Genomic DNA, 27,146 nt, shown 5'->3' on the forward strand with positions numbered 1-27,146 from the left:
GATTTGTGTGAAATAAATATCCACAGATGGAACTTTTCAAGAGCTTTTTAAAAATTATGCTATTAATTTAAAAATAATATGTGAAACATGAATCAGAATTAATTAGATGTAACAAAAATAATAGATGGCATTTCATCTGAAAGGATATGAGGATACAAAACTTTTGACAAGCTGTGGATATCCTGTGTTAAAATATGGCACTTTGTACTTCTTATGTACTTTTCCTCTGATGGATTTATGACCTGATTTGCAATCTTTTTTGAAGAATGACTAGACTGCTTTCATAACTGTTTTGCTGCCAGGCCCCTTAGTAGCCAGCCCAGAAGTAAAGGTGGAAGAAAGGTCCTTGGTGACAGGCAACTAGGGAGGGAGGCATTCATCCACCACCCCTCATTCCCTTCTGAAAAGGGTCCTGTGATAAACTATTTGCTGTCCAAGAATGTAGAGCTCGCTAGTCCATGGAAACAAATTGTATAAGCAGGCCCAAGCAGCTGCAAAATAACTAATGGATTTTGGAGATGTGATATATTTTAATAAATGTTTAGGTGTCTTTTTCAACCATGAGGAGGCTGATAGACAAGAAGAATCATGTCTTGTCTGGCCTGGTCTCATACAAACAAATATTCCAATTAAAACTGTTCCAGGATATACATGCAACTGCGAGGTACTGACGTCATGCACTGCTGTTGCCGGTGGCAGCAATAGGAGCCACATAATTAAAATCAAATGACTGCTTCAGTAGAATTTCAAGAAGATGCCGAAGCATCTCTTTGAATGGTATCACTGTGACAGCCCAATTCACTTCTAGCTGAAGGAATTTTATTTGGAGTGGCAACCTAACAATGGCCTGATATGAAATGTCATCTTACAATTTAGCACCTTTGATTTCTCAAAGAAAAAATTCTTCCAGAAGCTGTGAGATTGCTCACCTCGTTTGTACTCACTGGATCACTTCCATATGCCAAATAAAACAGCCTGCGTCTCTGTTTAAGCTTTATGCATGCAGGTGAGAGAATATAGGATAGAGTGACACTGTCACATTGGAGAAAAATCATTTATGAGGTTCTTTCACCCCCTGTCTTGGCACAGAGTTGGCTGTCACTATAGACTGTCAATGGTTTTCACCGATAGAAAACAACGTATATTTCTAAGAAAGGCCTTGGCCATCCTTGCAATTGTTATTGTTCCCAGAACACTAGCAAGCTAGCCTTTTAAAAACTGATATTTTGAGGTTTGAGCAGAAGGAGTAGGGAGGTACAGCACTGTGATACTTATTAGAGCTATTATCCAACTGAAGAAATCTTACTCAGTTAACTGTATGACTTTTAGTTGATTAGTTGATTCATTAATTAAAATCTGCATATTTTTAGATGGTGCACATATGTCTCAGCATGCACTATCTTAGAAGAGGCATTCCCCCTTTTCTTTCTGTCTTGCTATTTGCAGTTTTTAGAGGTATTTTTCTTAAAACGGACTATAATGCGCAATCCGATTAACTAAGCAATCCGATTAACCCCTTTCTTAGTGCAGAGGTGAGAAAATTGTGGCCCTCCAGATATTGCTGCACTACAAATCCCATCATCCCTGATCATTGGCCAAACTGTCTGAGACTGATAGGAGAGAGTCCCACAATATTAAATGAATTAAATTAATCAATTATTTGAATAAACATTGCAGTTCTAGGGCAGAATCCAATGGGCACTTATGCTGCTGCAGATTCTTCTGTGCCTGGCAGTTTGCAGTCAAACAAAGAAAGTGATCTCGTAGTAAATAGCCTTTATTATGCAAATCAGCCAGATAGCAGTGTTTCAGGCTAGAGACTTTCTCAGCCACCAGCAACCTAGAGCTCAGATCTCTAATTAGTTTTGCACAATACTTCATTATACTACCCGAAGATCCCTTTGATGGATGCACTATTGCTATGAAAGTTGCAATGAAACTGGTATGAAACCTGAGTGGCTTTTCTAGCCCTGCCGTCAGGGAGGCTCTTCCCCTAGAGACCTCTTTTAACGGGCCAACCTTGTAATGCTTTACATCCCGAAGTTGGCCCTTCGTCTTGACCCAACGTCTGATTCTGGCGCGTGTCACTCCCAACTCTTCCCTTCCCATAAGGTCTTGTAAGGTGGAGAAGTTTCTGTTTGGCTTTGAACCAACTAATTAGCTGGCATCTGGAAAGATTCTTCTCTTCCACTGTCTCCCTACCCTATCTCCTGAAACCTCGCTAACTCCCCCAGCGCTTCACCCTCTTCCTCATCGGACTCTGAGTCTGTTCCTTCACCCTCTCAAGATGCTCCTGCAGAGATGCTGGACCCAATCCTTACAGATTCCATTGCATAAGCGGACACCACTGCTTGTGCAACGGTGATTTAGTCCTTCTGGGAGCAACCTGAAATGAGTGGAAACGCTCGTTTCTGGAAGGACGCAGATGTGAGCTCCTTATGTGAGCTCCGGTGACCTGCCTCCTTCCAGAAATAAGCATTCTCAACTAATTTGGGGGTTTCCTCTAGAAAGTGCTAAATCTCCGCTGCTTGCACAACAATTGGCAGGAGCCACCACTTGCGGAAGGGAATCAGTAGGGCGGAAAGGAATCAGTGGGGGCGTAAGCACCCCATTGGATTCTGCTGCTAGTATTTATACTATAAGGACCAGCAGCATTCTATGGCAAGCAAAGGAGACCTCCATGACCCCTTGATCCTGTCGCTTCCTAACTCTTGGTTGCCTTCTCCCCAGCAATTTTCTGTCTCCTCTCCACTCATAAGCAAATTGCAGGTCTTGGAGGGGCAATACAGCGCAAATTGGGAAAATGGCCTGAGAGAATAAGGTTAAACATCCCTTTAACACTCCCATGTTACCATAGCACTGATCTGAAATGTGGCTCCCAGCATCTGCATTTAGTTTTAGGTTTTTTTTTTAATGCAGATCCATAATTAGATCTTAGTTGTGCCCTCACTGTACTGCACTGGTGGTTTCATTGCCTGCTAGTGCAGCAAGCAAGACAGGGAGTTTCAGCAATGGGCAGCATTCTCCAGCCAGCCACACAAACACTTTTGTGTCCCTTTGTACCTCACAAATTGCTGAAAATTGGAAGCTCTGGGGACATGAAAATGTTTACGTTATTCCCCTCCCCGCTCCAGTTTCACCTCAGCTGGGCCAGAATATTTTTGTCAAACACCTTGTCCCTATAAAATGTCCCGTTCCAGAGGCGCAGCCCTTACTCAGGGTTGGTTTCCTTTGGAAGGAGGCCCCTGGGGGCTTACTGGCATTTCATAACATTTGTGCTTATTCACAAATATACAGGTTGAACATAGGTGGATTCAAAGCTTAATTCAGGGGTAGGCAGCTTGTAACCCTGGTCTACAGCACCCATAAGCCCCAGCCTGCACAGCCAGCGGTGAAGGATGGTAGGAGTCGTAGTCCAAAATATCCGTAGGGCACCATGTGGGGGAAGGCTGGCTAAAACACCCCAACAGACAGGCAAAGTCCACTGCTCTCACATCATGTCCTTTGGGACTCAGCCATCACCTGAACATGCTTAGAGAACTCAAGGGCCACTTCCTGTGTTGCTTTCTCAGTCTCACTGGAATGGCAAGTTTGGTTGTTTCCTTTCAGACTGAGATCTAGCTAGTCCAGCCCTCCCCCTGGCTAGAGTGGGGTGGGATAAGGGATGAGTAATCTCCTGTGACTTTTGCCTAGCCATCTATTCTTGGGCCATTTTAGCTCCCATGGAGACAAACCATACAAATATTGCAGGCTATCAACACACTTTTGTCAAGTATTGCCTCAAGGCAACCCACTGTGATAGACCTACTCACAGAAATCTGATAGGAAACCCATAACAATACTTTGGGGATTCAGACCTCCTCAAAGGAAAATATACATTTCTGTATAGATCTGTGTGACACTTTCAGAAAACGCATCTTTTTATGCTGTCGTTATTGGACAGAAACATAGCCTGGGGGTGGGGAACAGAAGTATCAAAATAACAGTTTGGAGCACCTTTTTATTTTTAAACAAGAGAACAATATGAAATGAATGCTGGCACTAACAGCATTTGAACAACTAGTCAGTGGTGGTGTTTGTCTGGAGTGGAGGATGCACTGCTAATGCATTGACAAGTGCTGAAAGAATAGAAATGAGTTTTGGACTGCTAATAAATGTTAAAGTAAGTTAAGGAATAAATAAAGGACAAAGAAGGCAGGGACCTAACAGATGCAGATGAGATTAAGAAGAGGTGGAAAGAATACACAGAAGAACTATACAGGAAAGATCTTAATGTCCCTGATAGCCATGATAGTGCGGTCACTGAACTTGAGCCGGACATCCTAGAGAGTGAAGTCAAGTTAGGGATGGCGGAGAATTTCTCCCCGAAACTTCGGGGGGCCGAGCGCCAACGTGTTCGGCCCCCCGAACAAGTTTCAGGGAGAAATCCTCCGAACCCCCCCTGCCCCCCGCACCCCCCCCCCGGGACGGGACTTACCTTCACCGAATGTCCCTCCCGGTGGCAGGTCCGGCCGGCAGTTCGGCGGGTGTTCGAGCGGGGCGGGAGCGGCAGCTGGTCTTTCGACCGGCTGCCGCCGCCACCATTGCAATCAAAGAAAAAAAAAACACGCCCCCTGATAGGCTACGTGACGATTCACGTAGCCTATCACGGCTAGATTTGCAAAGTCAGCCGTGATAGGCTACGTCAATCGTCACGTAGCCTATCACGGGTGACTTTAAAAAAAAAAAAAAAGCGCGTACGGATAATGGCGGCCCCCATAGGGAGCCGCCATTCCCGTTCCTTATTTGGTCGCTGTAGTCTACGTAAATGTTTACGTAGACTACGGCGAAAATAAGGGCAACGCGAGGCGGGAAGCCTCCCCCCCCGGGCTGAACTTCGCGGGGGGAGCAGCGAAGCGCCTCCCCCCCACCGCGAACGTCCTTCGACGACAGGTAAGGGACTTTCGTCCACCCCTAAGTCAAGTGGGCCTTAGGAAGCATTAGTAACAACAAAGCTAGTGGAGATGACAGTCTTCCAGCTGAGCTATTTAAAATCCTAAAAGATGATGCTCTTAAAGTGCTGCATTCAATATGCCAACAAATTTGGAACACTCAACAATGGCCGCAAGACTGGAAAGGTCAGTTTACATTCCAATTTCAAAGAAGGGCAACGCCAAAGAGTGTTCAAACTACCGCACAATTGCGCTCATTTCACATGCCAGCAAGGTGATGCTCAAAATCCTACAAGCTAGGCTTCAGCAGTATGCGAACCGAGAACTACCGGAAGTACAAGCTGGGTTTAGAAGAGGCAAAGGAACTAGAGATCAAATCGCCAACATTCGCTGCATCATGGAGAAAGCAAGAGAATTCCAGAAAAACGTCTATTTCTGCTTCATTGACTACGCTAAGGCCTTTGATTGTGTGGATCACAACAAACTCTGGCAAATTCTTAAAGTGATGGGAGTACCAGACCACCTTACCTGTCTCCTGAGAAACCTGTACGAGGGTCAAGAAGCAACAGTAATATTTTATTTATTTATTTATTACATTTATATCCCGCCTTTTTTCCTCCAAGGAACTCAAGGTGGCGTACATAATCCTCCTCCTCCTCCATTTTATCCTCACAACAACAACCCTGTGAGGTAGGTTGGGCTGAGAGTATGTGACTGGCCCAAAGTCACCCAGTGAGCTTCCATGGCCGAGTGGGGACTAGAACCCGGATCTCCCGACTCCCAGTCCAGCACTCTAGCCACTACACCATGCTGGCAGTAAGAATCAGACATGGAACAACCGAGTGGTTCAAAATTGGGAAAGGAGTACGACAAGGCTGCAAATTGTCACCCTGCTTATTTAACTTATATGCAGAGTACATCATGAGAAATGCCGGGTTGGATGAATCAGAGGTCGGAATTAAGATTGCTGGGGGAATTATCAACAATCTCCGATATGCAGACGACACCACCCTAATGGCAGAAAGCGAAGAGGATCTAAAGAGCCTCTTGTTGAGGGTGAAAGAGGAGAGTGCAAAAGTAGGAGTGCACGAAAGCCACTTACCTGGTCTCGCAGCTTGTTCGCGGTGGGGGGGAGGCACTTCGCTGCTCTCCCCCCGAAGTTCAGGCCGGGGGGGGGAGGCTTCCCGGCTTCCCGCAAATAGCGTTGCCCTTATTTTCGCCGTAGTCTACGTAATCTTTACGTAGACTACAGCGACCAAATAAGGAACGTGAATGGCGGCTCCCTATGGGGGCCGCCATTAGCCATACGCGGTTTTTTTTTTTTTTAAGTCACCCGTGATAGGCTACGTGACGATTGACGTAGCCTATCACGGCTGACTTTGCAAATCTAGCCGTGATAGGCTACATTAATCGTCACGTAGCCTATCACGGGGGCGTTTTTTTTTTTTTTACTTTTATTGGAATGGCGGCGGCAGCAGCCGGTCGAAAGACCGGCTGCCGCCCCCGCCCCTGACGAAGACCTGCCGAACCGCTGCCGGGACCCACCGCCAGGAGGGACATTCGGGAAAGGTAAGTCCTGTCCCGGGGGGGGTGCGGAGAATTTCTCCCCGAAACTTCTTCAGGGGGCCGAACACGTTGGCGCTCGGCCCCCCGAAGTTTCGGGGAGAAATTCTCCGCCATCCCTATGCAAAAGCTGGTTTGAAACTCAACATTAAAAAAACTAAGGTCATGGCATCTGGCCCCATCACTTCCTGGCATATAGAAGGGGAAGAAATGGAAGCAGTGACAGATTTTACTTTCTTGGGCTCCAAGATCACCGCAGACGGTGACTATAGCCATGAAATTAAAAGACGCTTGCTCCTTGGGAGGAAAGCTATGGCAAACCTAGACAGCATAGTAAGAAGCAGAGACATCACCTTGCCGACAAAGGTCCATCTAATCAAAGCTATGGTTTTCCCAGTAATAATGTATGGCTGTGAGAGCTGGACTATAAGGAAGGCTGAGCGCCGAAAAATTGATGCTTTCGAACTGTGGTGCTGGAGAAGACTCTTACGAGTCCCCTGGACTGCAAGGAGGTCAGATCAGTCCATCCTAAAGGAAATCAACCCTGAGTGCTCATTGGAAGGACAGATACTGAAGCTGAAGCTGAAATATTTTGGCCACCTAATGCGAAGAGAAAACTCTCTGGAAAAGACCCTGATGCTGGGAAAGACTGAAGGCAAAAGGAGAAGGGGACGGCAGAGGATGAGATGGCTAGATAGCATCACCGATGCAACGAATTTGAACTTGAGCACGCTCCGGGAGAGAGCGGAGGACAGGAAGGCCTGGCGTGCTATGGTCCATGGGGTCACGAAGAGTCATTCACGACTGAACGACTGAACAACAACAACAACAACAACAAGTTAAGGAATGAGGCAGGAGAGAAAGCTTTGTGTTGTATCTTGCTTTGCTACTCCTGTGTCTCTTCCTTGTTTTGCTTTAATATATTAGGCCCCATGTATTTTCCCCATGTGATAGAAAGCCCCCATGCCTTATGCTGTTTTTCTTCTTCTTTTTAATTAAAATTTATACCACCTCTCCGTCTACAGTAATTTAAAGGCCTGCTGCTCTTGGCTCCACATTTAAATCCACAAAATCTTGAAAGCCACACATCTCCAACAGCCTGCTTCACAAGGGACAACCTGCATTTAGGTGTTTATTTTTAACTGCTGTATCTTCCTTTACTAATGTAGCAAAAATATCCTTACACAATACTTGGAGAGCAGAACAGATTTCATGAAATGCACAATCTTCCTCACCATGAGGGACAATTGGGAGGTATTCTGGGTGTGTGCATGACATGTGTGATTAGGGATCTGAGTAGAAGAGTGCAAGGTGGATGGCAAGGCAAGTGGCGAAAGGAATCAAAGGCGCCCAGAAAATGTCTAGGGCTTAGAGTAGGATGGCCACTTATGAATCACTACAAAAGAAGAAATACATCGGCAAAAAAGAGGACAAAAGATGGCAGTGATTGGCATAGAATCTGGCATAGATATGACACCATAGTGTGGAAGACTGTGACCCGGTGACCTGTATGCCTGCCTGTTCAGTCTTTTTCTGTTCAGGTGCTAACTGTGGAAGAACTGTGGCAACAGTTCTTATGATTCTTTATCTTTAAATCGGAACTGGACAGGACAGCCCTTCAAATAGAGGATGGTTCTGCAGCAAACCTACCAAAAGAGGACACCTGGCCACCCTAACCAGTAAAGAAAGCTGGTAGAAGAAGCAAAGGCAAGCAGGAGATTATTCATTAAGGAAGGAAGCAGTGGTATGCAAGCAGGGATGGATGGACCAGCCTATTTCTGATCAAAGCCAGTTTTGTACGCGTTCATTTATAAGTCCATTCTGTCCAATCTCCCCATTAACCAATTTTTTTAAAAAAAAGTAAGTGTCCCCTACTTACAGTATCTTCTCACAAAATATGCATTTATAAATATATTTTCTCTCAAAGTACATATTTCTAAATGTGTACTATTGTGTCCTAAAAATATCCCAAAATATTTTATCCTAAAATACACATTTTTAAATACCTTTGGTTAATATTTTCAGCTGAGCTTTGCATCACAAAATTCAGAGAAGTAGGAAATCTGAAAGACGGCTGCATTCTGATCTGTGCATTAGTCTAGGAGATGCGGATCACAGGTCAGTTTGCTTTGAAGTTCAGACCAACACAGACACCCCTTGAGCTGCCCTACATACGGAACCCTACAGCAGGCCTGCCGGCTGCTTGACAGCTCTGCAGTTCTAGGCAAGAAGCAGAAACATGATGTGTATTGTGTCCCTGGTGGGCTGGGCTGTAGGCCTGGCGAGCTGCCTTTGGCATAAAAGGTCATAAGCTGTCCAGGCCTGCTTTAGGGGCACCTAGGGTGGGCACTCATGAACCTCCAAAAAAGAGAAAAGGCATCACCCAAAAAGAAGACAAAAGAGGAGACTGATTTGCATAAAATTTGCCTTTGCTAATTTATGTAGAGATATGCAAATTTGGAACTAAATATTACAATGTACATAGAAATACAGTCCATCTCACCATAATGCATTGAGTCTGCCTGTTCAGCTTGCTGTTCAGGTGCTAACTCTTACTAGGCAACACAGTTTTTATGGTTGTTTATCCTTCAACTGCAATTTGGACAGGACAGCCCTTCAAACAGAGGACGCCTTAAAAATGGGGATGGTGGTAGCCCTTCAAATAGAGGACTGTCCCCTGTAAAAGAGGACACATGGCCACCCTGTGCTGAAGAGGTAAACAGCAGAAGTCGCATGACATTTCCACCCAACAAGATCATCTCTTTTCTCAACAGGATCTCTTCTCACCTCTCCCTTGATATATGGGGTATTTCAAGTATAGCCACTTCCCCCTCCCCCTCCCCTTCCTTCTTCCAGTTTCATTGGTTTTCAAACGTCTTCCAGATCAGGGCTCTTATGTTTTTGAAACACAAAGGTTGTGGCTGTAAGTTCATGGCTTATTGACAATTACATCATAGTATAAACACAAACCAGTTTGAAGACGGAACATGCCTGATTTGGCAGTCGATCAGTTGGCAAAACGGCATGCAGCAAATTTCTTGCTGTTGTTCAGAGAGGGGCTTTAGAACCTGCATGAACTAAGCTATTTTAGTTTTCTAATTCTAGGTCACCTTACTTATACAGACAAAGTGGTATTGTCTTACATGTTTATGGTGACAACAGGCACAGCACAATAGGTATCAGATAAGGATAAAGGGCAAGAGAGACTTGAAATCACATTTTTAAACATTTTAAAATGTACTGTGTGTGTGTGTGTGTGTGTGTGATATGCTTCAGGGCTGGCTTCAAATGGTGGAAAGGCTGGGCATTTGCCAGGGCCCCAAGACCAGTAATGGGCTCTCCCACACTGGAGGCCTTCAAGACGAGGCTGGACAGCCACTTGCCAGGGATGCTCTGACTTGGATTCCTGCACTGAGCAGTGGGTTGGACTCGATGGTCTTATAGGCCCCTTCCAACCCTACTATTCTATGACTCTGTGACCAACAGTAGGTCCACTGGCCTAGCAGAGCTGCCGTTTCCACTTTGCACAGAATATTCAAGAAGATCAGATGCAGCCTAAAAAAATTCTCAGTTTCAATTTTCCACCTCTTCCAGTTTCGGGCGGGTGGTGGAGGGGGGGGGAATCATGGAGGGCCCTCAAAATCCTGGCACTGGTTAGCTTTTTTTAGACAATGTAATATGCTGTGGTTACACATAAGGCTTGCCATGCTTTCTGTCTAAGAGCAGACATTTTGGCATGTGCAGTGCAGATTACCACCGTTTCCCATTTATAGACAAAAAGGAAAAGCAACATACCCCTTAGATCATGCCCCTATCTCCCAATTTAGTCATTCCTTATGGACCTTGAAGCTCTGGCAGGCACACAGGACCCCTCTTCATCTCAAGAGAGGAAAAAGATCTATGTGCATCCTTTTGCATGCTCTGATTTGATTACTCCCTCTCCCCTGACATAATGTGGCAGCCTTATTTTATTTATTTATGGGTTGCATTTACATCCCACCCTTCCTCCAAGGAGCCCAAGGTGGCGTATAAGATCCTCCTTCTCCTCTCCATTTTATCCTCACAACACCTCTGTGAGGTAGGTTTTAGACTGAAAGTCAGGGACTGGCCCAAAGTCACCCAGTGAGCTTCATAGGGACTAGAACCTGGGTCTCATGAGTCCCAGTCCAGCACTTTAACCATGGCACTACAGTGGCTCTCCATTCCATTCACAAAACAAAAATTAGGATCCAAGCCATTGTAGAAAAAGATAGAGATTGCAGTTCTGGTCTATATTTTCTGTTAATATAAGAGCAGAAAAGCTATGAAAATGATTGAAAGCATGTATACTTTTACACTGGGTGCTGGTGATCCAGTATTAGATTTGCTGCTGTGTTCAGCAATGACTCACTGGGCAGCCTTGGTCAAATCACTAGTTCTTCTTCTCAAGGCTCCTTCACACTGAGCTTTTATCCTGCGATTGAGATTGCTCCTTCACGGAAGTTTGCGGGATCTTCAGATGACGCTGTGATCCTGCTGTGACCCTCCAGGGTGTCTCCTGCACTAAATGCCCTTTGTTCCGTTTTTAAATAGATCTCAGATAATGAGCTATCAAAGTTGTGTTCCGCTTCAGTTTCCTCCATGAAAAGAGTTAAAGCGGCAAGAAGAGGAGCGAGATCAATGAAAGATAATGGAAGACTCCGATAGGGGAGAAAGAGGGGGGAAGGGGAAGGGGGAAAGGAAGCACGTGTAAAGGGAGTCAGTTGAGATCCTGCATTTAAAACGGAAGCAGAAATACCCGTTTTAAATGCAGGATTTTAGGCTGGTGCCCTCAGTTCCCAAACTACTGAAAGCTTGTATACTTTTATGTCAGGTGGTTGGTGATCTAGTTAGTTTTGATCCTGTGCTCAGCTATGGACTCACATATCACTAATTCTTCTTTTCAGGCCCCTGTCATAAAAGGAGAAATAAAGGAACTTATTTTACAAAGCAGTGTGTGTGTGTGTGTGTGTGTGGGAGGGGATTATGGCTTTAAAGTATATTTGGGGAACTGAAATTTTCTACCAAAAAAATCCAGCTAGCTATGTGGGTGAAGTCTGTTAATGACAAATCCAAAGTGACCTATCTGTGACATCTTTGTTACTTTATTTTCATTAAATTAACATGGTGCAATAACATTTGTATATTTGATGAAGGCTTTTCATTTTATTTTTAAAAAGCCCTCATTTGTAATAAACAAACTTTTGTCAGTTCTTTGATGGTACTACTAACTATAGCAGCCTTCTCCTCCAGATATGTTGGACTGTAGCTCCCATAATTGGCTGGGAATTATGGGAGTTGCAGTCCAACTAGGGATGTCGGAGAAATCCCAAACGGATTCAAATGATTTCATATTTCTATGAATCTGACTTGCAGATTCCGCAGTGGACTGGCTTTTTCTGAATCACACAGATTCTGCGGACTTGTGGACTCATGTTTTACTTTTGGGGCCATTTGCGCAAATTTGCATTGGCGCCAATGCATATTTGCGTCAGTGCACACTTGTGCAAGTGGAATGAAATTCTCATACATCCCTAAAAAATCTGATTCCATCAATGAGCGAATGATGGAACAAAAGACACGTGACAATTGGTGAAGCACAGATGGAATGGATTTAACAAAATCTGTACATCCCTAAGTCCAATACATCTAGAAGGTGCCAGTTTGGGAAAGGCTGAACTATAGGACAACTAACAACCTTAGGGAACAGAGCAGCTGAGCCAGCACAGTGCCCTGGATGGGGCTTAAAAGCAGCTATGCTAATCCAGCATTACAAAGCCAGACACCACGCCAGCATGGCAGCAAGGTCAAAGGAAAAAATTACCTACTAGGACTTGGGCGGTTGTGGCTGCTTGTTACACCTATATCACACTCTTGCAAGCGCATGCAGCTCCCAGGTATTCTCCCGCCCAGTTACTATGACCACTGTAGGCTGAGTCCTGCTTTGCTTTAAGAATGTAGCAGCATTGTATAGCTCAGACCAGGTTCTGGGCTTGGCTCACAATAGGGCTCCAAGCTTAAAAAGCAAGACTAAAAAGCAGACGTCTTAATTCTTCCGCATGTATTTAATTAAAATATACCCCAGCTTTCTAGTGTATGTAGTGGATGCCCATGGCAGCTTTCAACGAACACTGTTGATTGCAACAGGTTTTTAAAAAAAACCAAAACAAGAGCAAAAACATGTAGCAACCAAAGCAAATAACAAAGCAACTAGGGCTCAAGAATCAAACATTCATAAGCTGTTAGAATAAAATGGTCTTAGCTGGCAACTAAATGCCATCAGGAGAAACTGGCAAACGGATCTCCTGGATCAAAGATTTAGAGAAGGAGTGCAGACCGTGTGGCCCTTCAGATGTTGTTGTACTGCAGCATAGCCAATGGTGAAGGATGGTGGGAGTTGCAGTCCAACCAGATCTGGAGGGCAACAAGTTCCCCACCCCCTGATTTAGAGTCTGGTTGCCATTATGGAGTCCCTGTCCTGCATACCCAACTAAACCTCTGATGTTGAGGACCTGCATGGGCAAGTGGGGTCATGCAGGAGGAGGGAGTCCTTCAAATATCCTGGCCCTAAAACTGTTTTGGCCTTTAAAAGGTAAGGACCAGTGCTTTGAAATGAATTTGGAAACAGGCTGATTTAGTACTGCACAAAACACCACTGGGCATTGTATTTCCTAGGAAATGGTCAGAACGCAGAATTCCTCACCTGTGGGTTGACCAGAGCAGCATAGGCACATGGTTTGAGGACAGGATTCCTCTGAAGAGCATGCTGAAGACGCAGAAGAGCTGTGCCCATGAAACAGGCTTGTGTCTTGCCATGATCTCTGTTGGATTCATATGTGGCTAGTAGACTGAAAAGAAAGCTAAAGTTGGTTGGAAAGGAAAGGAAGTCAAAGAAGCTGCTGCTACGTGGCTGTGTCCTGAAGCTTCTGCATTCAGCCAGGATTGTTTTATGAGGGCTAGGGTGGGACTGTTTTATGACAACAAAAGAACATTCAACCTGGGCGTGAGGTTTGAAATAACTTTGAGGGCAAGGAGAAGGGCTCTGTGAACTGTATAGGTTTTGCGTATGTTGTAGGTGGCACACAGTGTTCGCTCTGAATTGCGAACTGTTTTAAGTGCAGCATAGTGATTATCTGTCACCTCACTACAGTGAGTATTGCGTACTACTCTACTCAGTTCCCTAGAGCTATGACTTGATGGGTTTACAGCTAATGCAGCAGTGATCTCTTGGTACGTAAACCAAGGGACGGTACATACTGCATGAGGTTCTCAGCTATTGCAGATGGAGCTTCATGAATAGTAGGGCTCTTTGCTGACTTTCCAAAATCAGGAACGTTGACTTTGTTGACTTTCCAAAATCATCAGCATGTGGGGTTGCCCTGTTAGACTGAGGGCTAATGCATGTGCTGGCTGCAAAGTCCATACACGTTCCTTGCTAAAAAGAGGTTCAAATGCAATCCTTTCCATGCACCGTATTCTTCATTTAAAGCAGAAATACAGTTTTGCTTTTGCCATTGCTGCTCCTGCACCACCAAAACACAGCTGCAGTTCAGTGGGGTGGCAGGGGTGATTTCAGCCCTGGGTGGGAATTGGCCCCTGGACCCTCTGAAATTGCCCACCCCGACATACAACATCGTTTCCTAATAAGTCATTGCATTCCATTGCAAAAGTCTGACGGGCTTCATGGAAGAAATGTTTTTGGCTTCAGAAATTAAAGTTATTTCATTTCTAGTTTATTCTTCTTATTCTTGTATCCTTCACTTTTGTTTCCTTTCACACATTGCCAAAAGCTGGTGTCACGCATTTGGATGTTGGCAAGTTGCAACATCACAGCTCCCTTTGGGGGAGGAAAAATAAGGCAGGAATTTATCAGCTATGTACATGGAACTAGCTTAAACTGCCTATGCTAGTGAAGGAAGATGCAAGTGAATGCAGTTGCAAGTGGCAAGGAAGAAGAAACATGAGGCCAGGGGTGGGGGGTAGGGGACAGACAGGAGGTCCTCACTCTCCTGACTCTCATTTGGCCAAGGGACTCACCTGGCTCTCCATGCCACTTTTGCTTCTCAGGTCAGGTGCTGAACTCAAGCATGAACTTTCTGCCTGAGTAGGTCCCATCTCCAGCAGTTGCCCAGTATCTGCTGCACAGTCCCTAGCCTGACTCAACGTTTAGGTGCCTGCCCAATCCTGGGGAGACTCCCTGTCTCTATACAGAGTATGTTGGGGGAAGGTGTATAACTTCACCCTCTAGGGTGGGGGTGGGAAACTCAGCCCAAGGGCCAAATTCTATTTCAGAGGAGCTCCCAGGGGTTGCATTCCAGCAGTGGGCAGGGACAAGGGCAAAAGGGTAGGGCCAAAATATCAAAAATACAAATATTTTAGCTTAAAGCTCTTCCTACCAGTAATGAGCTCCCCAAAGCTGCCCCAAAGCTAGAAAACCACGAAATGATCAGCAGTCAAGTGAAGGGGGGGCAGTGTCCAGGAAAAGGAGGCGGGGCTATCTGGGAAACCGCAGAGGGCCAGATCGCATCTCCAAGAGGGCTGGATTTGGTCTGTGAGACTGAGGTTCCCCACCCCTGCTCTACAAGTCTTAACCCCCCACCTCATTGTTCTACCTGCCAAAGTTGTGACAGTTATGAGCCAAATAGAATGCATGAGCTTAATACCATCCACAGCGGCATAAAACAAATCTTTCCCAGCCCCTGACAGGATAACCAGCTAATGTGAGGTAACCCTGGGACAGGTCAGTGGCACGCGCTGCTTGCTTGGCTGACGAAGGCCAAGTGATGTGTAAGGAGGCCTTATATAGACTTTATCCAAATATCATCCTTTCTAAATCTCACAAGACATGGCAATCCCATTTCACGAGATTTCAGCTGCCATACAGTTGGGATGACTGGAAGTGCCCTGCCTTCGCAATACTTCCATTCCCTCCCCAGCTGCTGTGGCTTCCCAGGCTCCAATGTGTCATCGTTGGCGAGCAGCACTAAGGCCAAGAGGTAAGCTGGCTGGTGCTGCCACCTCCTGCCCCACAGACATTCCCCTCCTACAGGCTGTGGGTGGTGGAGCTTCTCATACAACATCTATTTGTTTAGTCTTGAAAAAAAACCCTGAACCGAAGAGGGTGCCTGTGTTTTGTGGCAGAAAAAAGATCAACAAGCAAGGAACATGAATATCCATAAACACAACATATTGGTAACCTTAATTTTGTCTGCTACTTTTAGGATATTTCTACCAGAGCAAGAACAGCCTGGAGGAGTCATAATCAGAGACAGGAAATAGAGTCCAATCTAATAAAGCTCTTCATATGTTCATATGAACTTTAAGATTACAATGCATTTCAAATGCAGCAATAGTTTTACAAAATTCTGTGCCTTGGGGTTATCTCTGTTTTATTGTATTTTGTAGTTACAGAAGAAGGCAAAGATAATATACTAAATTCCATTTATATATTCACAGTTTTGCACATCTGCATAGTATTTTCTCTCATAAATCCCATTTTCTCTTCAAACATGTTGCGAAACTGCACACTTGTAGTGGTTCAGCCCCTGCAGGGCGGGTGGTGACTAAAGCCCCTCCTCTGCGACTGATCAGAGTGAGTTCTGTGCAATCTTTGCAGAGATTGCTTAGGAGGGTGTACCTTCTGGGTGAAAATTTATAAAATCTTGCCAACCTCAAGTACCCTTCGTCTTCAGAGCAGTGTAGACCATAGAACAGGGGTTCAGAACCTTTTTCATGCCAAAGGCCAAAGATGCCTTTACACTAAAGAAAAACCTCACACTCCTCCCATTCTGGAGCCTTTCCATGTTTACAGCGGGTCCCCAGACAGCGACTATGTGATTGCTGAGAGGGCAAGCTTTTAAATTTCAAGGTTCCATAGAACTTAATGAAACTGCACCATCTAGTGGCTGTTTTAATCATGTAACATTCCGAGTTAAAAAGATAGTTCATTAGTTCCAGATCTTTTTGAGATGGAATAACCAGGAAATACCTTTGGATGTGCCCTGGAGGTTGATGACGTCATGAAAAGGACCAGCAAACTTCCATGAGTGAGCAATCTCAATAGCAGGATAAAAGCTCCGTGTGAAGGAGCCCCAAATTTCATTTTAGAGAAGCTCTTAGGAACGGTATTCCAGTGGTGGTCAGGGACAAAGCCAAAGGGGTGGGGCAAAAATACCAACATATTTTAGCTTTAAGCTCCTACTGCCAGTAACTAAATCTTGGGAGAGGCATTTCAACCTTTTAGAATGGGGAAAGAACTGCACAAAAGCTGGGAAACTACCATATAATCAGTGGTCGGGGGGAAAGGGGCCATGGCCTTCTGGGAACCTCCAGGCCAAAGGTCTGGTCTGATCAAAGGTCTGATTTTCAAAGTCAGCCTGAGGTTCTGCACCCCAATCATACAGTGGTGAGAAAAAGTTTGTGAACCCCTTAGGATTGTCATGTATTTCCAACCTGTTATTAGATCTTAATCTAATCCCATAATTCTAGATAAAGGATAACCTGATTGGACAGAATGGGGGGACTACAGCAGCAAAGGGAAGACCAGAAGCTTGAAGAGCAACAGCAAGCTGAGGCAGTGGGAAATGCTGAGGTGAAGAAAAATGGAGTAGAGGATACTCCTTGGAAAAGGGTGACAGTTAGGAGAGAAACGAACTAGACGCCACTCTGCACCAGTGGAAGCAGTGGAGCTGTGGAACCGATTCCAGGTACTTGCGGATGAGACTGGAGGACAGCCTGCAGAGGAAGAATCACAGGGGAACCTGCATGAGAGTGAGCAAGAGGCTGAAGGTCAGTCAAACAGAGGCGATGAAACCCAGGCCTACAACAACAAGAAGAGAAGAGTGGCAGTAGTGGGAGACTCCTTGCTGCGTGGGATCGAGACCCAAGTATGTCATGAAGACCCGTGGACTTGCCAGGTATGTTGTCTCCCGGGAGTAGGGATGTCGGAGAATTTCTCCACGAATCTCCGGGAGGCTGAATGCCAACGCATTCAGCCCCCCGAAATGGTTGGGGAAATTCCCTGCCCCCCCCCGGGAGGGGACTTACCTCTTGCGAATGTCCCTCTTGGCGGTGGGTCCCGGCGGCGTTGCGGCGGCGTTGCGGCGGCGGCCGGTCTTCCGACCAGCCGCTGCCGCCACCATTTCCCTGTAAAGTAAAAAAAAAAAAAAGTGATAGGCTATGTAACGATTTACGTAGCCTATCACGGCTAGATTTTCAAAGTCAGCCGTGATAGGCTATGTAAATCTTTATGTAGCCTATCACGGCTGACTTTGGGGGAAAAAGAAGCGCGTACGCAAATGGCGGCGCCCATGGGCGCTGCCATTTGCGTTCCTTATTTGGGCACGGGTAGTCTACGTAAATCTTTACGTAGACTACCCGTGCCCAAATAAGGAACGCAAATGGCAGCGCCCATGGGCGCCGCCATTTGCGTACGCGCTTTTTTTTTTTTTCAAAGTCAGCTGTGATAGGCTACGTAAAGATTTACATAGCCTATCACGGCTGACTTTGAAAATCTAGCCATGATAGGCTACGTAAATCGTTACGTGGCCTATCACATTTTTTGTGTTTTTTTTACAATTTACTTTTTTATTTCGCGGCTGGGGAGACGGGGCGCTCCCCCCCGGCCTGAATTTCGGCCGGGAGGGGCGGGGCGCCTTCCCCCGCCAAGAATTTTGGGGGGAGAAATGGAGCGCCTCCCCCCCCACCGAAAACAGCTGCGGGACCAGGTAAGGGACTTTCGTCCATCCTTACCCGGGAGGACGAATTAGAGACGTGACTGAAAGGTTGCCTGCACTCATAAAGCCCACTGACAGGTATCCCTTTCTTCTCATCCATGAGGGAACAAAGGATACCGCCAAGCGGAGCTACAAAGAAATCACGTCAGACTTTGAAGCTTTGGGAAGGAAACTCAAGAACTTTGGGGCCCAGATAGTTTTCTCATCCATCCTTCCAGTAGTTAGAAGAGGGATAGAAAGGGAACGAAAAATACTCCGGGTGAATGACTGGCTACGAAGGTGGTGCCAATGAGAGAGATTTGGATTCTGGGACTATACTTCCTGGAAAATGGGCTGTTGGCAAGGGACCGGTTGCACCTAGGGATGGCGGAGAATTTCTCCCTGAATCTTCGGGGGGCCGAGCGCCAACGCATTCGGCCCCCCGAAATCGGCGGTGAAATTCTCCGCCCCCCGCCCCCCCTGGGATGGGACTTACCTTTGGCGAATGTCCCTCCCGGAGGCGGGTCCCAGTGGCGGTTCGGCGGCAGTTCATTGCGGGCGGGGGGGGCGGCGGCCGGTCTCCCGACCGGCTGCCGCCGCCGCCATTGCAAAAAAAAAAAACTAAAGTAAAAAAAACCACACACACCCGTGATAGGCTACGTAACGTTTTACGTAGCCTATCACGGCTAGATTTCCAAAGTCAGCCATGATAGGCTATGTAAATCATCACGTAGCCTATCACGGGTGACTTTGAAAAAAAAAAAAGCACGTACGCAAATGGCGGCTCCCAGGGGGACCGCCATTTGCGTTCCTTATTTTGGCACATCTAGTCTACGTAAAGATTTACGTAGACTACGGCGAAAATAAAGACTATCTTTATGTAGACTAGACGTGTCAAAATAAGGAACGCAAATGGCGGTGCCCCATGGGTGCCGCCATTTGCGTATGCGCTTTTTTTTTTTCCAAAGTCACTTGATAGGCTACGTGACGATTTACGCAGCCTATCATGGCTGACTTTGGAAATCTAGCCGTGATAGGCTACGTAAATCGTCACATAGCCTATCACGGGGTCTTTTTTTTTTTTAACTTTTTGTTTCGCGGCCGGGGAGACGGGGCGCTTCTCCCCGGCCTGAATTTCAGCCGGGCGAGGCAGGAAGCCTCCCCCCCTGGCCTGAATTTCGCCCGGGCGAAGCGGGAAGCCTCCCCCCCCTTGCCTGAACTTCGGGGGGAAAAGCGAAGCGCCTCCCCCTCACTGCGAAGCCAAGCTGCGAAAAGGTAAGTGACTTTCGTACATCCCTAGCTGCACCTCACAAAGGATGGGAAGAATGTGTTTGGCCACAGCATGAAGAACTTTATCAGGAGGGCTTTAAACTGAATCCTACGGGGAAGGGAGATGTAATGTTGGGGGTAACAATGGACGTAGGTGCATGCACTGCAATGGAGAGAACAGCTCTGATAGCGCCTAATAATAGTCTTCAGACACATGTAGGAAGAAAGCCAGACTATGAAGCACATTGTCTTCGATGTCTATATACTAATGCCCAGAGTATGGGAAACAAACAGAACGAACTTGAACTCTTAATACAGGAGGGAAATTATGACTTGATAGGTATAACTGAGACTTGGTGGGATGACTCTCATGACTGGAATAGAGCAATTGAAGGATATAACTTGTTCAAAAAGAACAGGAGGAACAGAAAGGGAGGTGGGGTTGCACTGTATGTGAAAAATACATATCTCTGCACAGAAATACAGGAGGATGAGCTTGGTAGCCCCACTGAGAGCATCTAGGTGAAAATAAATGGAGCAAAGAATAAAAGGAACCTGATGGTCGGAGTCTACTACCGGCCACCCAACCAAGGAGAAGACGAGGATGAAACTTTTGAAAAGCAAATAGCCAATGTTTTAAGGAAGCATGATGTAGTAGTAATGGGGGACTTCAATTTCCCTGATATTTGTTGGGAGAACAATTCTGCAAAACATGGCCCCTCCAGGAAATTCCTGACTTGTGTGGCGGATAACTTCCTCCTACAGAAAGTAGAGGAAGGAACTAGAGGATCGGCTATCCTTGACTTGATCCTAACCAACAGAGATGACTTAGTGGATAAAGTAGCTGTTACAGGAACTCTGGGGGAAAGCGACCATGTTGTACTTGAGTTCTTGGTTCTAAGGGAAGCAAAAGCCAAGTGTAGTCAAACGTGTACCCTGGATTTTAGGAAAGCTGATTTTAATAAACTCAGAACAATGATCAGTAAGGTCCCATGGCAAGCAACGCTAATGAGAAAAGGAGTCCAAGATGGGTGGGAGCTTTTAAAAAAGGAAATTCTCAAGGCACAATCACAAACAATTCCAACAAGAAGAAAAGGTGGAAGACAACAGAAGAAGCCAATGTGTCTTTACAACAAGCTTAGGGATGACCTGAAAACAAAAAGGGACACATATAGGAAGTGGAAAGAAGGCCAAGTAACAGAGGAAGAGTACAGGCAGGTAGCACAGAATTGCAGGGATGGCGTCAGGAAGGCTAAAGCTGAGAACGAGCTGAGGTTAGCGAGGGATGCTAAAAACAACAAAAAGGCTTTCTTCAGCTACATGCATAGTAAAAGGCAGAGGAAAGAAATGGTTGTTCAGCTATTAAATAAGGATGGCAAAACAATAACAGATGACAAAGAAAAGGCAGAGGTGCTCAATTCCTACTTTGGCTCAGTCTTCTCCCAAAAGAGGGTCTATGACCCCCCTGGCAAAGGCAAAGTACAGGCTGAAGGGGCAGGATTGCAGCTTGAGATCGATAGGCATATGGTCAAGGAACACCTAATTACTTTGAATGAGTTCACATCTCCAGGGCCAGATGAACTGCATCCTAGAGTAACAAAGGAACTGGCAGAATAACTCTCAGAACCACTGTCTATTCTCTTTGAGAAATCATGGAGGACAGGGGAAGTGCCAGATGACTGGAGGAGGGCTAATGTTGTCCCTATCTTCAAAAAGGGTAAAAAGCAGAAACCTGGGAACTACAGACCAGTCAATCTGACATCAATCCCTGGGAAAATTCTGGAGCAGATGATAAAGCAATCCATCTGGAAGCACCTTGAAAACAATGCCGTGATTACTTGAAGCCAACATGGATTTGTCAAAAACAAGTCCTGCCAGACTGGACTTCAGCTCATGGCCTGACATTCTCCTCGAGAATCTTCTGATACACTGCAGAATTCATGGGTGTGTCAATGATGGCAAGCCATCCAGGTCCTGAGGCAGCAAATAGGCCCAAACCATCACATTCCCACCACCATGCTTGACGCTTGGGACGAAGTTCTGTTTGAACTCAGTGTTTGTTTTTTGCCAAACATAACATTTCTCACTGAGTGTCTTTTGTGTGACGTGGTATTTCCACACAACCGTATGGTGAAGACCAAACTCGCAAATTTTCTGATAATTATAGGGTAGGCCCCCCCAAACACCCCTGAAGATCTACCTAATTACTTAAACACCTGATTCTAATGATTCCCTGTAACTGAACTGATGCAACCAGGGGTTCACTTACTTTTGTACATATCCTGACTCTTAAACCCTCATTGTTTGCCTAATTTATACATCATTTTATTTCACAAGACACAGAATTGGTTAATATAAACCCTATTGGATATTTAGAAAAGGACTGGTTTTGATTCATGAAGGCCATCATGGTAAAAGTATGGAATTTCCATAATTATCATTAGGGGGTCACAAACTTTTTCTCACCACTGTAGAGGTCTTTCTTCTGCCCCTTGACTTCACTGGCTTGGATCCTAGGGCCAGGCCCATACTAGAGTTGTGTCTTCCACAAGTTAGCAACCCTGATCGCATCTTTTCAGAGTTCAATTGGATGCATAAGAAAGATCATTCATATAGAAGTTAGAAATTATTTGGACAAGTTCTTTTACAGATATCCTTATTGCGTATTGAAATATACCCTCCAGCTGTATAAGTGTTTACATTCCTGATGTAAATTATTTTGTCTGTGAAAGCCTGTCAACACGATATTTATGTGGTATAATGATAAATTTAGTCATCTAACTTTGAATAAAATAGGTGTTGCTGTAAAAAGGGATGATTTAGGGATATTTGCTAACTGAATTTCTGAAGAGGTTCTGAAGAGGTGTTTTTGAGAAGATGCACAATACAAAATATATGCCTGCATATTAAGAAATCAGATTTAATGGAAAAATTTAAGTGCCTATTTGAATAATAATTGCTTTAAAATTACTTTTTTAATAATGTAAAATTTGAAATCTAAAAACAAAGTATAAACCAATGTAGCAGCTTTTAACTTCAAAAGGTACCTTTGTTCCCAGAAAGTAGAGGAAGGAACTAGAGGACTTGCTATCCTTGACTTGATCCTAACCAACAGAGATGACTTAGTGGATAAAGTAGCAGTTACAGGAACTATGGGGGAAAGTGACCATGTTACACTTGAGTTCTTGGTTCTAAAGGAAGCAAAAGCTGAGTGTACCCAAATGCATACCCTGGATTTTAGGAAAGCCAATTTTAATAAACTCAGAACAATGATAAGTAAGGTCCCATGGCAAGTGACTCTAATGAGAAAAGGAGTCCAAGATGGGTGGGAGTTTTTAAAAAAGGAAATTCTAAAGGCACAATTACAAACAATTCCAACAAGAAAAAAAGGTGGAAGACAACAGAAGAAGCCAATGTGTCTTCACAACAAGCTTAGAGATGTCCTGAAAACAAAAAAGGACACATACAGGAAGTGGAAGGAAGGCCAAGCTACAAAGGAAGAGTACAGGCAGGTAGCACAGAATTGCAGGGATGATGTCAGGAAGGCTAAAGCTGAGAATGAGCTGAGGTTAGTGAGGGATGCTAAAAGCAACAAAAAGGCTTTCTTCAGATATGTCCATAGTAAAAGACAGAAAAAAGAAATGGTAGTGCTATTAAATAAAGATGGCAAAATGATGACAAGGAAAGGGCAGAAGCGCTCAATTCCTACTTTGGCTAAGTCTTCTCCCGAAAGAGGATCTATGTGCCCCCTGGCAAAGGCGAAGTACAGGCTGAAGGGGCAGGATTGCAGCTTGAGATCGATAGGCATATGGTCAAGGAACACCTAATTACTTGGAATGAGTTCAAATCTCCAGGGCCAGATGAACTGCATCCTAGAGTAATAAAGGAATAGGGATGGCGGAGAATTCCGCCACGGACTCCAGTGAGGCTCCCCGGAGTCCGTGGCGGAACAGAACAATCCCCCCCGCCACCTCGCAAAACCTCCCCGGGACAGAACCTACCTTTTGTCGGCCGTCAGCAGGTACAAATGGCGGCCCCGGTCTGTGGCCGCCATTTCCCTCGCTACGTTAGCCATGATAGGCTGCAGTAAGTATTTGCAAAGAGCAGGGTTGCAAATAGCATCCGCTAAACCATTTACGTCCCTGCGTTGCCATGATAGGTTATGGATATATTTACGTAGCCTATCACGGCAAAGAGCAGGGACGCAAATGGTGTAGTGGCTGCCATTTGCGTCCCTGCTCTTTGCTGTGATAGGCTACGTAAATATATATGTACCTATCACGGCAACACAGGGACGCAAATGGCGGTTGCTATGGCAGCCATCATTTGTGGCCACAGCCCAGCAGCAGATGGAGGTCCAGCTGTGGGCGGCCCCAACTGGTGGCTCCGCGGACTCACCGTGGACCAGAGCCAGCCGAGAAATATTCCGGGGGGAGGGATGGATTGCCTCCCCACCACCACGGATCCCCGGAATGAAGCCAGGTAAGTGATCTGCCCACCCCTATAAAGGAACTGGCAGAAGAACTCTCAGAACCACTGTCTAATCTTTGAGAAATCATGGAGGATGGGTGAAGTGCCAGATGATTGGAGGAGGGCCAATGTTGTTCCTATCTTCAAAAAGGGCAAAAGGAAGAACCTGGGAATTACAGACCAGTCAGTCTGACATCAATCCCTGGGAAAATTCTGGTGCAGATTATAAAGCAATCAGTCTGTAAACACCTTGAAAACAATGCAGTAATTACTCGAAGCCAACATGGATTTGTCAAGAACAAATGCTGCCAGACTAATCTGATCTCATTTTTTGATCAGGTAACCTCCCTTGTGGACTGTGGGAATGCTGTGGACATAATATACCTCAACTTCAGTAAAGTTTTCGACAAAGTGCCCCATGATATCCTGATGAGCAAACTAGCTCAAAGTGGGCTAGATGAAACAACGATCAGGTGGATCCACAGCTGGCTATAGAATCGGACTCAAAGAGTGCTTATCAATGGGATCTTCTCAAACTGGGGAGAGGTAACGAGTGGGGTACCACAGGACTCAGTCCTGGGCCAAGTGCTCTTCAACATTTTTATTAATGACTTGGAGGAGGAGGTGCAGGGAATGTTGATCAAATTTGCAGATGACACAAAATTGGTCAGGATAGCTAATACCCTGGAAGTCAGAAACAAAATTCAAAGTGATCTGGATAGTCTGGAGCGCAATACGACAGTGGAACCAGTTACCTAGGGAGGTAGTGGGCTCTCCCACACTGGAGGCATTCAAGACGAGGCTGGACAGCCATCTGTCAGGGATGCTCTGACTTGGATTCCTGCATTGAGCAGGGGGTTGGACTCGATGGCCTTGTAGGCCCCTTCCAACCCTACTATTGTATGATTCTATGATTGGGAATTCCAATTAAGAAAGTGCTAAACTGTACTTTATGCTAAAACATGATTGTAAAACAATTCATGCAGTTAGCACTTTCTCTGACCCTCATGCAGTGCTCCCCTTAAGAGTCCAGTTCTTTGCTCAACTTTTGAGACTTAGAACACAGCTATGAAATGCCTCTGTATGCTTTGCAGCCAAGTGCACTTTCTCACTCAACCATCAAGTTCTGATGAGATTCCAGACTGGCAATACTCCTGCTCTTTCAGTGAATTGAAGTGTCCCCATCCAACTCTCACTTGAGGGTAACTCATCAGGTCTAATTGGTGGTCCCAAATGTGGATGCACATCCCTATTCACCTCAAAAGACACACTCAGCCGATTCAATAGGGCTGATACACATCCAAATCAGCTACATGTGGAGAAGCGTGCTTATACACACAAACCTCTCTGGTTGGATGGCCGTGTGGGAAACTGTTTTCATCCACATTGCTATTGAAAATGTAGCTCTTTAGACATTTCATTTAATTTATATCCCACCTTTCTCCTGTTGTGGAACTCAAGTGGCTACATGTGGTTCCCAGGTGGTCTCCCCTGCCAAGCACTGACCAGACCCAGACCAGCTTAGCTTCAGCAAGGTAGCTGTCTCATGTGCCTTCAGACCATGCCTGGGACATTGCAAATACGTATATGCGATTTCCCTCCAAGTTAACTGAAAATCACCCTCTCTGTCAAATCAGTTGAGATTTGACAGTGACAACTCTCTGTTGTGATTGACAGTAGATTTGAATGTAAGTGGGTTACAGTGCCGATTGACCCAGTCCTAAGCTTAAACAAAGAGATGAAAAAGGGGGAATTTCCACAAAAATGGAAATATTCCCAGTGGAAAACAGCAAATCCTCTGAAGGGTGCTTTGGAAATAACATTCACTTTTCTATTCTGCATATATGTTGTGTCTCAAAACATTAGGCTGTTGATATTCAAAATAGTGACTTATCTGTAATACCCAGTGGCCCTCAGTAAGGCTTAACTTTTTAAATAAACATTTAATTTAGACCAACTATGGCAAATGAATTTCTTAGGAATTTCTGCAAAACTTCCTTATCTCAGGATCTGTTCAAGAAAAGATAATTACTATTGTGCACTGCACTATCTTATGCAACGTGCATTGGTGTGAACTCATTTCCCCCCCAATACACGAAATGGGTAATATATGTGGTATATCTAACAGTCTTCTATGACAAATAGCTGCCAAAGTTTTTTTTTTCCATAGAAACTGCTGTCTATAGTAAATGTGGGTAAGTTCAGTTCACTTTAGAATAATGCCAAACTTTTGGCGCTTTTGTATGAACATTTTTATTTTGCATATTGCAAGGCCAGAATTTTCTCTGAATGCATCAGACAAGAATTGCCCAATTATCAGTGAAGTAGAAATACAATATAGGGCTGACAAGCAGAATAATAAAAGTTCTTGTTCTATCACAAAGAGAAAGGTTAATGACACCTACTGAGTAGAGATCAGAAAAAAACATTTAAAGTCAATGGAATTCTTCTGATGTTTGGAAGAATTCATGTTGTGCTCAAGTGTACTCCCAGAATGAATCTAAAATGCCTAACCCTATTAATGGAATTGAAGATGATGTTGACATTAGTAGTGCTGGATGATCCTTTCAGATTTGGAAAGGGTGTTCTTCTTAAGTTGTCCTAAAATGCAACTCACATGATAAATATTGAGGTTTGATTAGATCCAAAAGTACTGCTTGGCAGTTGAAACCTACATATTAGTAGCCAAGTTTCCCCTTTGTAATAGGCTTATTTTAGGTCATTGTAGCTTTGTATCTTAATAGCCTGCACACTGAACACTTTGAATGTATGTGGTTCAGCAGCCCCAAGTATGTTAGCCAGCTGTAGTCCATAGCTAACTGTTTATACTTGGTTAATAGTAGAGGTGTGGTCATAACATCATGGGGGTGCCTGCATGAGCGATTTACTCTGAGCTGGCTGTGTATGAAGTTCGTTAGGGATATACAGTCAGGGCCTGAAATATTGGAACAAGAATAACTGTTTTGGCAGTCAGCCTCTGTACACCACCACATTGAAGTTGAAAGGAAACACACCCAGATGGGAGCGAAGTCAGGAATTTCAGCTGTAATTCAAGGGCTTTGACAAAAATGGGGCACTAACCATTCAGGCAAAGTGCTGCATTCAATATGCCAACAAATCTGGAACACTCAACAGTGGCCACAAGACTGGAAAAGGTCAGTTTACATTCCAATTCCAAAGA

At 45.0% G+C, this 27,146-nt stretch overlaps 1 protein-coding gene across 1 annotated transcript in view; it reads right to left on the reverse strand.

The window, feature by feature from the left end:
* The window catches only part of LOC146340048 (V-type proton ATPase subunit S1-like), a 90,570-nt gene extending 67,021 nt beyond the window's left edge, over positions 1-23,549 (reverse strand). Inside the window, exon 1 of the mRNA XM_084811905.1 lies at positions 23,497-23,549. Coding sequence (XP_084668031.1) covers positions 23,497-23,549 — 53 coding nt within the window. The remainder of the gene's footprint in view (positions 1-23,496) is intronic.
* Between the last annotated feature and the right edge of the window lie 3,597 nt (positions 23,550-27,146).

The sequence above is a fragment of the Heloderma suspectum genome, chromosome 7, assembly GCF_057233095.1.
Source record: "Heloderma suspectum isolate Gila_16-S chromosome 7, 16-S_ref, whole genome shotgun sequence".
Lineage (NCBI taxonomy): Eukaryota > Metazoa > Chordata > Lepidosauria > Squamata > Helodermatidae > Heloderma > Heloderma suspectum.